We start from the raw sequence: 12,292 nt of genomic DNA on the forward strand, positions 1-12,292 counted from the left end.
CCTGAAGTTATGCCATGTATTTTTGAGACACCGTGTATATATATAACTGAAATTATATATTGAAAAATTAATACAAATGCCTGTAGTATGGTAAAACTGTAGAGGGAAAATTTAAACATAAACCTAAAAATTAATCATAATTGGGAGGGTAGAGAAGGGATAACAAGACAGAAATTGTAGCCAAAAGCCTCCAAATAATTTAGAATATAATTTAAATCCAATTCAAATAAATCCATTTTAAAATATAGAACCAATTGTATAAAAATTTAGCATCCCCCCCCCCCCCCCCAGTAAGGTATCGGTTCCAAATAAAGTGAAATATCACCAAAAGAGACTAATCAAACTACTAAAACAAAATAAACTGACCTTTATGCCCCATATCGACAGAGGACCATGAGGCCAATAATGGTCATGGAATCACTGCATTTCAATTGCTAGACAAATTGTCGCATAGGCAAACCGATCGAAGGACCTATCCACCCCTCCTTCCTCTGAGCCACAAATGCAGAGGATTTGCAAAGCGGTGGTCTTATAGGTCCTTTACATATTAGATATGTAAATCAGATAGGAGTAGTGAGTTTGACGTGCTTAAGCTGCACCTATGCCGCCATCTATAAATATATTTTCTATATAAGCTGGTTAAGCTTTCAGTATGTTTGTGATGTGGCTTTGCTCTGCAGTGCTAGTCTGTTCTATTGTTTATTTTTCACTGCATAAGGACCACCGCTATGCAAATCCTCTGCATTTGTGGCTCAATCAGAGGAAGGAGGGGTGGATAGGTCCTTCGATTGATTTGCCTATGCAAAAATTTGTCTAGCGATTGATATGCAGTGATTCAATGACCATTATTGGCCTCATGGTCCTCTGTCGATATGAGACGGTCAGTCTATTTTTATTTTATTTTGGTAGTTTGATTAGTCTCTTTTGGTGATATTTCATGTTTCTCGGAACTGGTACCTTACTAGGGGGTGCCAAATTTTTATACAATTGGTTCTTTTTAAATTGGATTTATTTGAATTGGATTTAAATTATATTCAAAATTATTTGGAGGCTTTTGGCTACAATTTCAGTCTTGTCACCCCTTCTCTACCCTTCCAATTATGATTAATTGTTAGGTTTATGTTTAAATTTTCGCTCTACAGTTTTGCCATACTATGGACATTTGTATTAATTTTTCAATACGCAATTTCAGTAATATATCGGGTATCATATGGAGGATTTTTATTTTACTGTCTCTAATGACTACTTCATGTTTATTTATTTTCTTATTTATCTATTTTATTTTTTAATGTCATTACTTATATATATAAAACCATAGAAATAAATTAGAATAGGAATTAAAAATAATGCCAGCAGCATGGCAAGACACTGGAGTGCTCGTATCTGTTCTATTTTGTAATATTTGCTGCATCAGGACCACCGCTGTTCAAGTCCTCTGCATTGGTGGTTCAATCTGGAGATTGGGTGGCAGACTCATCTTTCAATCTACTCGCCTTTGCAGTGATTGGTCTAGGGATCGAAATGAGATTCCCTGACCATTATTGACCTTGTGGTCCTCCGTTTAGATGGGGCATAATGGTCAGTCTATTTTTGGTTTATTTTATTGTAGTGGTTTACATTTCTGTTAGTGATATTTCACATAAATTTGGACCTGGTGCCCGTCAGAGGGGGTGCCATTAAATTTATTTAATTGGCTTTTGAAATTTAATCTATTTTATTATCCTTACATTTAGATGTTCTAAATTATCTTAGAGTTTCTGCTGCAATATTTACTCTTGTTACCCCTCTCTTCCCTCCCTGTTAGCTTATCGTTATGTTTAATTTTGGTTATTTTTGCTCTTGTCTTGCCATGCTGCTGGCATTTTTATTTCCTATTCTAATTTATTTCTACGGTTATATTTCAAGCATCATGTAGAGGAATATGCTTTTTGCTGCCTCTGATGTTTGCTGTGCCTTTTTATTATGAAAGATTCAGTTTCCAATTATTTTAAACATTATTCAAATATATATAAACTCAGTTTCTTCTCCACTGACTCAGTCTATTTAATTGGTACACTGTGTATACAAAGATTAATGTCTCTTAAAGAAAAAAGGAAAAAACTGTCATTGTCACTTCCTGAGATATTTGGTGGTATTTAAGCAGTTTCTACGGGATATATTTAGGAAATATTTGAAAACAAATGAATAAAAACAATGGGAATTAACACTGAATTTGTAATTAGTGGAATAACAATGCAGCTGCTAGTAAATATTAACTGTCTATATATTGCATAGACTTGAACTGGATTACCATAGTTTCAGATAAATGATAGTTTAATTCATATAAATTTAAAAAATAAAACTTCATTTTGATGCAAAATATTGAAGATTAGCAAACAATTGTGCACACTATTTTATCTAAAGTATAATTCTAATCCAGTGAGGTGATTCAGATTTAGTACATTATAATTAAATATTTTGGTAGTTTTCAGTATTGCAGATATACCCTTAAATATGCATATTAAAAGCAACTGAACTATTCCATGACAAAGTCCATTTTATGCAGATTATAAATTAAAACCAAATTTAAACCGATTAAAAATTAAAACCAAATTCTTACATGTGAATAACTGAAAATTCCTCAGATGCCAGATGTTTAAGCATATAGAAACAGAAGTACATTATCTAGGAGGGAAAAAAAAAAAATTAAACACAAATAAACTGCTCTTAATTTAATTATAGAACTGCCAATCTTTAGCTTAATTAAATAAAGTTATTAGTGACGAATGAGTACAGAAGGATCTTAATTTGAGCAGCTTATATAAAACCATATGCCTTAATTTCCTCCAATCCTATTTTTACCCTTTTCTGAAAGTGGGTAACACTGCTTTTTTGGTAAATTCTTTGTGATGAATAGGAAGGGGGGGGGGGAAATTAAAGTAATATTGCCAAAAAAATACCTTAAGCATCACGAATTACAGTTACACCATAATAAAAATAAATTTATATTTTTATGGGTGTATTTTTATTTATTTTTACAAATAAAGCTACTTTAATTTTTCAGACAAGTCAGTGTGGCAAGAATATTATTTCTCTTCATTCAGCCTACTTTATATCTGTATTGAATCAGAGTATATTCATGATTTTGATAAAAACCATGAATATTTTTGACTGATGTTATTCTGAAGGTGTCACAATCATGCTACTCAGACTTAATTTTCAAATTTTGCAACTTTAAGCAAATCTTGTAGTAAAAATTTATGAAACAGATTTATTGGACATTAAGAAATATCAAGCCTTACAGATATAAATTTTATTCATAAAAAATTGTAACCCATACATCCCTTGTCATCTACAGGCAGTTATTGCTTTACAAGTTCCTGGGTTTCAGAGTTTTTTTTTCCAACTATCAACATTAATTACAAAAAATTAATTTAAACATTCATAAATACTGCATTCAAAACCATGTGCATAGCTATACAATACAGTGTACCCTGCTTAACGATATTAATCAGTTCCAGAGACACCATCATATCGTTAAAATATCATAATGTGAACCCAATAACATTGTTTTTTGGTAATGCGTTTCAAGATCTCGGAAGTTGAAATTTTTGCTGTATAACTAAGCTATTTATCTTTCTAAAATTTCATTTAAGTTCATGCTCGTGACCTTAAGGCCATATAAAAGGTTGTGAGCGTGGTTTGTAAATTGTATTAGTTACCAATTCAAATCACTAAAATGCGCTACCTTTCATTGTCATCATATGTTCCATTATAAGAATCAATTTTAAATGCCTTTGTGATATTTTTCTAAAGCACATTTCTGGAGGTCACTACCATAAAACAATTTGCACTTATCAGTTTATTGGGCTTTTCTGTTACTTACTGCAAGCAATTATAAATGGGTAGTTTTTCATGTTATTATGGTGAAAATGTTTCCCCTTTACTGAAATATTCAATCGTATAAAAAAATAAATTTTCAGAATCTCTTCATTCTTTTTTTTTTTTTTTAAAGCTTTGTAAGCTTGTTACTCCATGCATATCATGTTTGTTGCAATTTGTGTGTGCCATTAAAAAATGCTTATGCATGCAAACGTGAAATTTGTAATTAAGAGATTACCTTGGAACAAACGCCTCTTGAAACATTTCTGAAGAATACTCCTCATGCAACAAGTGCAGAGCCATTAATGAGTGATCAACGAGTGTGCATTTAGTCGACGATGAAGAATAAACATACTTTAACATTTGTAAGTTGTAAATAATTTCTCTATTATTATAATTTGCTTGAGTTTACAGGCTGTTTTCATTTCTTTCGATAAATCATTGTTTAAACAAACTAATTTCATTGTTGAGAACGTAACCGCTATTTTTAATCTTATGTCTATGGGAAATAAATTCCCGCTTTACGAGTGAGCGCTAGGAACGAATTAACTCGTAAAGTCGAGAACTACCTGTACTCACATACATAGGTATCCAACCATTCTTTAAATTTACATAAGCTCTCCAGTTACAAAGGAGTGGCAGTTTGTTCTAACAGCCATTTACTCTTGGTGAGGTCTGACATGGCCACTATTGTTACTGGTTAGATCTGCTGCTGCTTTCTGTGAATCTGTACATTCTTTTCTGAGTTCTTCAGCCAAATTCAATATAAAATCCCTGCTCTTCATAGCTTTCCCTGTCACTTCTTGATAAATAATCTAAGTGTTGATTACTGCAAGATCTAATATATTATAAAAGATGTAAACTGGCCATTTACAAAGAACCTGATTTAAGTGAACTTGATTCTGTTGAATTTTTTTGCCATTTGATCCAAAAACTCCAACCCCATACTTTGTACTGTTGTAATATAATATTGCATCAGTCTTTTTTCATACCATTACTTACTGCAACACTTGTATGAAGTGTAGTCAAAGTTATGACATTTTTATTTGCTTTAGCCTGATAATTCAGAGTTCAATCATAAAGTTTGAAAACTGAAGTGTATTATAATCTGTCTTTTGTTTTATGGACATCAAGCACAATTAACAGTTCCAACTATACTATTTTTTTGACTAATTTCTTTGCCAATTCAAAACTGGTGAAGAAGTTATATATCCCCAATTCACAAAGGGGGATTGAAGGGTGACATGAGTAATTACAGACCAGTTAGTTTAACTTCTGTTCCAGGTAAAATAGAGTAACTGGTTAAATATATATTGCAGGATCATCTAGACAAGACTGCAGCAATAATTCAGACACAGCATGGGCTTGTTAATGGAAAGTCTTGTCTAACAAATTTGATTGGATATTATGATGTGGTTACAAAGGAACTGGATGCAAAAAATAATTTTGATATCATATGTTGTTGTTGTTTGTTATTTGGTTTTTAGGAGCATTAGCAACTAAGGCCATATTGCTCCGGGATATGCGGTAGTCATTCCCTGACCTTTCCACATCCTCCATATTTGGTGGTGACGGGCTCGAACCCCGGTCTAATCAAGAAGCATGTGTTACGCACTGCTGCTCCTTCCCACCTGGCTACAGAGGCGCCTGATATCATATACTTGGATTTCAGTAAAGCTTTTGACACTGTTGCACATGGAAGACTACTGTACAAATTGGAACAGAATGGTATTAAGGGTAAGTTGCTACAATGGAGAAAAGGATGGTTGAGTGGGAGAAGACAGAGGGTGGTAATCAATGGGTGCTGCTCTTTGTAGACTAATGTTATTAGTGGAGTCGCACAGGGTTCGGTGTTGGGTCCACTGCTGTTTTGTATATTTATCAATGATATTGATGAAGGTATATCAGGCTTAGTGACAGAGTTTGCAGATGATACAAAGGGTGGCAGGGTTGTTAATGACAGCAATGGCAGTGTGCTACTGCAACATGATCTAGAAAATTTGGGCAGATGGGCTGAGAAGTGGCAACTGAAATTTAACCTTGACAAATGCAAAGTACTGCATATGGGTAGAAGTAACCCCAGAGAAACGTACCAACTGTGTTGTACTACACTCAAGGTGGTAGAAAATGAAAAAGACCTGGGAGTAATTGTGCAGTAAGATATGAAGTTTTCTGAGAAATGCAGACAGGCTGCCAGGGCAGGTCATGGGGTTTTGTCAATGATATATAGGAATTTTTGTTGTAATAGGAATAGGTTGTCCCTCTGTATAAGGGGATGGTCAGGCCATGGCTCGAGTAATGCGTACAGGTCTGGAAGCTTCATTTTAGGAAGGAGGATTTGCTTGAGCGTGTACAGAGAAGGGCAACAAGGGTGGTGAGGGGAATGAAGGGATCCTCTTACCAAGAGAGGCTTAAGTTCTGCAAACTGCAGCAGCTGGAGACTAGGCACCTGCAAGGTGATCTGATTGAGGTGTATAAGGCCTTGAATGGGTTGAGCACGCTGAATTCTGATGGGATTCTTCCACTTGTTCAGATTATGAACCTAAGGGGGCATAAATTCAAATTGACGAAAGACAGATGTAGAATAGATGTGCAGAAATTTGCCTTTAGCCAGCAGGTGGTTAATTGCTGGAACAAACTTCCATCTGTGTTTTTGGGAAGTTGATAGGTTAAATAAATAGGTTGATAGGTTAAATGCTTCAGAGATATGGGCCTCGGCCGCCGAATCCAACATCAAAAGAATATTCTCTGCCGAATTCTGGCTTCTAAAATGGGCCAACAGCAAACTCCACCTTCCCCCAGCTCTCAGATCAACACAGTTAGCAGAAGCTCTTCAACTACGCAGGCTCCGGTCCTACATCGCAGAAAGAAGGCTGCTGTTCACCATCAAGATGGCCACCGGTAAAATTACAGAGCCGAACTTCTGGGATCACTGCTCTTGGCGCATTCCTCCCCCTTATCTCCGGTCTTCAGCACAGCTGCTAGCAAACCGTAACCGGCTAGTACTAACCGACAGATTCCTGCCAAAGCAAATGCTGCCCTCACTGCAAGCCATCGACGGGGACCTCTAAGAAGTGGTCAATAATAAAAAATACAGGAAGGGTATCCTCGTCGAACTGAAAATTTAAAACTGTGCTTTGTTAATAATCTGATTTATCTTTTTTTCTCATGTGTATCTCTTTTGTAAATATGTTTTGTTAACCCCTGGCACCACCATGCCGTGACGGGACTAATTGTATGTCTATCATTGCTGCAATTAAAGATTCTATTCTATAAATTTAAGGAGGAACTGGACAAACATTTAGAGGGAATTGTTTATTTATTTTTTTTTTTTTGGCCGATGCTGCATAAGCTCGTACACTTGCTTTCTTGCATCACATGCCACTACTACTTACTGCAACACTTGTATGAAGTGTAGTCAAACTTATGACACTTATTTGCTTTAGCCTGATAATTCATCAGAGTGCAATCAAAGTTTGAAAACTGAAGTGTATTATAATTCTGCCTTTTGTTTTATGGACATCAATTATTTACAAGCACAATTAACAATTCCCACTATACTATTTTTTTGGCTAATTTCTTTGCCAATTCAAAACTGGTAAAGAAGTTATCGGGGGTCACATTTCTACCTTGATTCAGAAATGGTTCAGTTAGTTTTAGGATGACAGAAAGTGGCCAACTATCTGAACACACATCTTTCCCCAAATAAGGAAAGCCATTCAGTAGATATTTTGAAGTTGTCAGCTGAGAACCAAATCTTTTATATCAAATTTGTCTGGTTTGGCCAAATACTGAGTGACTTGGCATTCAGTTTTAGTTGGAAATAGCTGCTCATCTATCACAATGTTTGTGCTAAGTATATAACAAGCTTTACAGTTGGAAATAAATTTGAACCATATTTCTGAAGTTAAATTTATCATTTCCTAGATGCTTCTTCCTTGAAAAAGCTATGTTGAATTTTACGAACCAGTTAATTTCACAAAAGTAGTCACATGGCACTGAATCAAAAATATTGAGCCCCTATACAATTCAGCACAAACTCTCCAGTTATAAATTTCTAGCACCACATGCTCTATAAGCTAAAAATACTGTGATAAAAGCATCAAGTCCTTGAATCGATGCAGACCAATTATTACACTTCAATTGTCTGTTTCAATTTCAGTGCAGGTTTTGTATGTGTTTCATCATTAATGTGTCTACAAATAAACAAAATGCACTTACCAGAGAATCCATACACACTGTCTTGCATAAAGAGTTGGCCTCGAGTTATCATGAATTGTCCCTTTGCAGTGCACATCTCTCCTGTTAACAGCAGGAGAGATTGTTTCTACAGGGATAGGATACTTTCTTAAATATTAAATAGAAAGGGAGCAAGAATATTTGCTGATGCTATCGAGCCAGTGTTAGGTGGGTCAGAAAACAGAGCTTGGGGAGATTCACAGACTAAAAGATTAACAGTAGCCACAGGCAGAGGTGAAAGTGATTCTTGCACTGCTTCTATTAGAATGAGCAGTAGCCTAGAAAGCAAGGTGCTAGGGATTTCAGGGATTGGTGGGAGTAATCATGGAACAAGTAAATACATGGGCTGTGTTGGAGTAACTAAGAGTAAGAACAAGTGCATGTATACTTGCATGTACACCAATGCTAGGAGTATAGTAAATAAATTTGATGAATTTGAAGTGCTGGTCAAGACATCAAAGGCAGATATTGTTGGGATATCAGAGACAAAGGTACACACAGATATAAGCAGTGCAGAATTGGAATACGAGGAGTACTATGGATTAGAAAAGATAGACAGGATAGGAAAGGGGATAAGGATCATGATGTTAGTTAAGAAACAAAATCTAAGGAAGTGCATCCAGTTGACACAGATGGTAGGTGCAATGCTGAGTCAGTTTGATGTGAAATAAGCACTGGGAAAGCAAAAATCAGGAGTGATAGGCCTAGTGACTCTGATGAGCACAAAGAACAGTTGTACAGAAAAATAGTGGGCCAGTAAATCAGAATGTCATATAATTGGGGATTTTAACTGGAACTTGTGGATTGGTCACTCACACACTAAGACTTTTGTGGATTTATAAGATAATTGTTTTCTACAGCAGCATGTTCAAGAGGCAACCAGAGGGTTTGTGTCTGTTTTAGTGGTTTTATGTCACATCAGCACAAACCAGAGGGTGTAATACTCTTGATCTGATTATCAAGAGTAACTGATGCATTAGGGATTTGCAGATAAAGAAACCACTAGGTGGCAGTGATGTACTGATGTGGGATTTATTCAAAGATTCAACTACACCAGGGGTAAAGGGAAATGTTTTTGTTTCCTAAAAGTGGCTACAGTGGTCTCAGACATGTATTCCATTCTATATAGTGGCACCAACTGATGTTAACAACAGCAAATTTTAAATGGAAAGCATTCAAGGAATTAACTTTGAAAGCTACTAGGCTTTTCATACCAACTAAGAAATGCTGTTCGAGGTTTAGGCCTAAATGGATGTCAGATGAACTAACTAGTTCTATAATGTGGTCACAAAGCAACTGGATGCAAAAAATAATTTTGATATCATATACTTGGATTTCAGCAAAGCTTTTGATACCATTGCACATGGAAGATTGCTATACAAATTGTAGCAGTATGGCATTAAGGGAAAGTTGCTGAAATGGATACTGCTCTATGTGGACTAATGTTATTAGTAGAGTCAACGAGGGTTCAGTGCTGGGCCATTGTTGTTCGTGTATTTATCTTGGATGTCAAGCTTAATGTCCAAGTTTGCATATGGTACAAAGTTTTGCAAGGTGTTAATGACAGTAAGCTACTGCATAGGATGTAGAAAAGCTGGGCAGATGGGATGAGAAGTGACAACTGAAATTTAACATTAACAAATGCAAAGTACTACATATGAGTTGAAGTAACCTCAGAGAAACATACCAACTGTGTGCTACTACACTCAGGGTTATAGAGAAGTTTAATAAACCCAAAGGTAATTGTGCAGTCTGATATGAAGTTTTCTGAGCAGTGCAGAAAGGCTGCCAGAGCAGGTCACGGGGTCTTGTCAATGATATTCAGAATTTTGCTAGTAGGGATAAGGAGGTGATTATGCCTTTGTATACGGCAATGGTAAGGCCACACTTTGAGTACTGTGTACCAGTCTGGAGACCTCATTTTAGGAAGGATGTAGCGTTGCCAGAACAAGTACAGGGAAGTGCAACACGATTGTCAAGGGGAATGAAGTGGGTCCTCTTAAAAAGAAAGGCTTAAGTTCTGAAAGTTGCAGCATCTTGAGACTAGGCACCTGCAAGGTGATCTGATTGAAGTGTACAAGCCTTGAATGGTTTGAACAGGCTCAATGCTGATGGGATTCTTCCTCTTTCTTAGATTACAAAGCTGAGGGGACATAAATTCAAATTGAGGAAAGACAGTTGTAGAATAGATGTGCAGAAATTTGCCTTTAGCGCAGCGGGTAGTTGATTACTGGAACAAACTTCCATCTGTCATTGTGGAAGTTGATAGCTTAAATAAATTCAAGCAAGAACTGGACAAACATTTAGAGCAAATATGAATGTGTGAAATGGGATTTTCCTTTTTTTGGCTGATTCAGTATAAGCTTTCTTGCATCATATTCCTCTGCTAATGTATGTTTGCTTTCCCCTGGCAGACAGTTTTCCTAGTTATGATGCAGTGCATTATCATATACAGTATAACTTGATGCACAAGAATCAGATTTATTTTCACTACTAGATTCCTTGCCTCTTTAATTTGGAATCCATTTGTCAATTTCTTCTTCTCTTCTAAATTCATCTTTACTTGCCTCTCCAGACAAAATTAGAAAAGCTATGTTTCAGATAACTAATGCCAACAATCTATTGTTGGCATTTGTGGCAAGCAGGCATGCCTATTAGAGCTCTTCATAGATACAGTTCAGAAGTATAGATAAGAGGGGATCACAGCAGGATTTCAAAGGTTGTTTAATATATTGTAAGTTTATTTTAATAAACTTTCTTTTCCTGTAATTGATTTTAATATTATAAATATAATTATTTGAAAGTTTTTTTATTAATAATCAGTAAATTTTATGATGGTTATTACAAGACCCACTTTGAACACTTTGTCAGAGGATACTATGACTCATGTGGAAATAGCTGATGGCAATTCCCAGGTGAGTCATGATTTTATCCCTTGCAGAACCTGTGGTATGTATTCCAAGGTTTACCTAGTAGATAATCCTAGCTCACTTGGAGCTTCTTTGTCACCGTTGTAAGGAGTGCACCGATCTTAAGTTACATTTTGGTGCATTGCTAGAACAATGAGTCACTGAAAAAAAAACGGGTGGTTGCCCTCGAGAATAATGCAACTAGGAGCTCGCCAGGGACTCCAGCAACATATCAAGTGATGCACTCCCGATTCGAGCCCCAGAACAGACTAACCAGGTGCAAACTACTCTGGTTCAAAAGGACTTAGTTTTATTAGGGGACTCCATTGTCAGGGAAATATTTTTTGTAATAAGGATAGGTGGACCAGAACCAGGGTATGTCTGCCAGGAGCAACTAATAATGATGTCACCAACAGATTGTCAAATATTAAGGGGAGTAAAGAGATTATTATTCAAGTGGGGACTAATGATATTAAGCATACACGATCTGACGATTTGTTAGACAAATATAGGACCATGCTGAATAAATTCTACGAGTTAAGTCACAATGTCTATGTGCCTGCAATTCTGTCCAGGCATGATAGGAGGGATTATATGCTGAAAGAAGGCAAATGTAAGACAGTTTTGCTAATGGGAGGCAAAATTAGGCGAGGAATTAAGATAGAAATACACTTCTGCCTCTGGTAAACTAATAGCCCAAAGTGTTAAAATAAAACAGTTGATGGAAAGTGAAAGTATACAAATTAAGACTAAAATATGTACTCTTTATGCAGGAGCATGACTTCCCAACTGCACTGGTGATGGCCCTGGATGTTGACTGTAGTTAAGTTGATCAGGAAATGGCTGTCTGCTTTAAAACTAAAAATTTTGGACATTAACATTAATTTCAAAAATTAAAATTATATTTTATATACGAGGTGAGGCAATAAATTTCTCTAAATGGTACTGTTGCAGTCATGTTTGATGAGTTTGAAAATAAACCGAAGTGGTATGCTGTAGTTCAGCCTTCCTCCAATAGATGCTGGTACAGAGATTGTCCAGTAAGCTGACAAGTTGAAAGTAACAACCAGTTCTGTCAGTAGCATTAACATTCCATGTCAATTTTTCAATGGAGCAATAAACAAATATCAAACTTTGCTTTAAACTGGGAAAAATCTGAAAGAGAACTGAATGAAATGTTAGAAACTATTTATGGATGAAACATTAACATAAAAGATTCAAAGATGGAAATGAGGTGAAGATATCCCACTTCACACTGACCCAAGAAATGGGAATCCATCAAC

The 12,292-nt window shown here is 35.9% G+C and overlaps 1 protein-coding gene across 1 annotated transcript in view; it reads right to left on the reverse strand.

Annotated features, from left to right (window-relative positions):
• The window catches only part of EDTP (Egg-derived tyrosine phosphatase), a 198,408-nt gene that overhangs the window by 34,531 nt on the left and 151,585 nt on the right, over positions 1 to 12,292 (reverse strand). Inside the window, exon 14 of the mRNA XM_090390242.1 lies at positions 2,600 to 2,664. Within this exon, the coding sequence (XP_090246368.1) occupies positions 2,600 to 2,664 (65 nt within the window). The remainder of the gene's footprint in view (positions 1 to 2,599; positions 2,665 to 12,292) is intronic.

The sequence above is a fragment of the Mastigoproctus giganteus genome, chromosome 2, assembly GCF_048544385.1.
Source record: "Mastigoproctus giganteus isolate SK-2022 chromosome 2, ASM4854438v1, whole genome shotgun sequence".
Lineage (NCBI taxonomy): Eukaryota > Metazoa > Arthropoda > Arachnida > Uropygi > Thelyphonidae > Mastigoproctus > Mastigoproctus giganteus.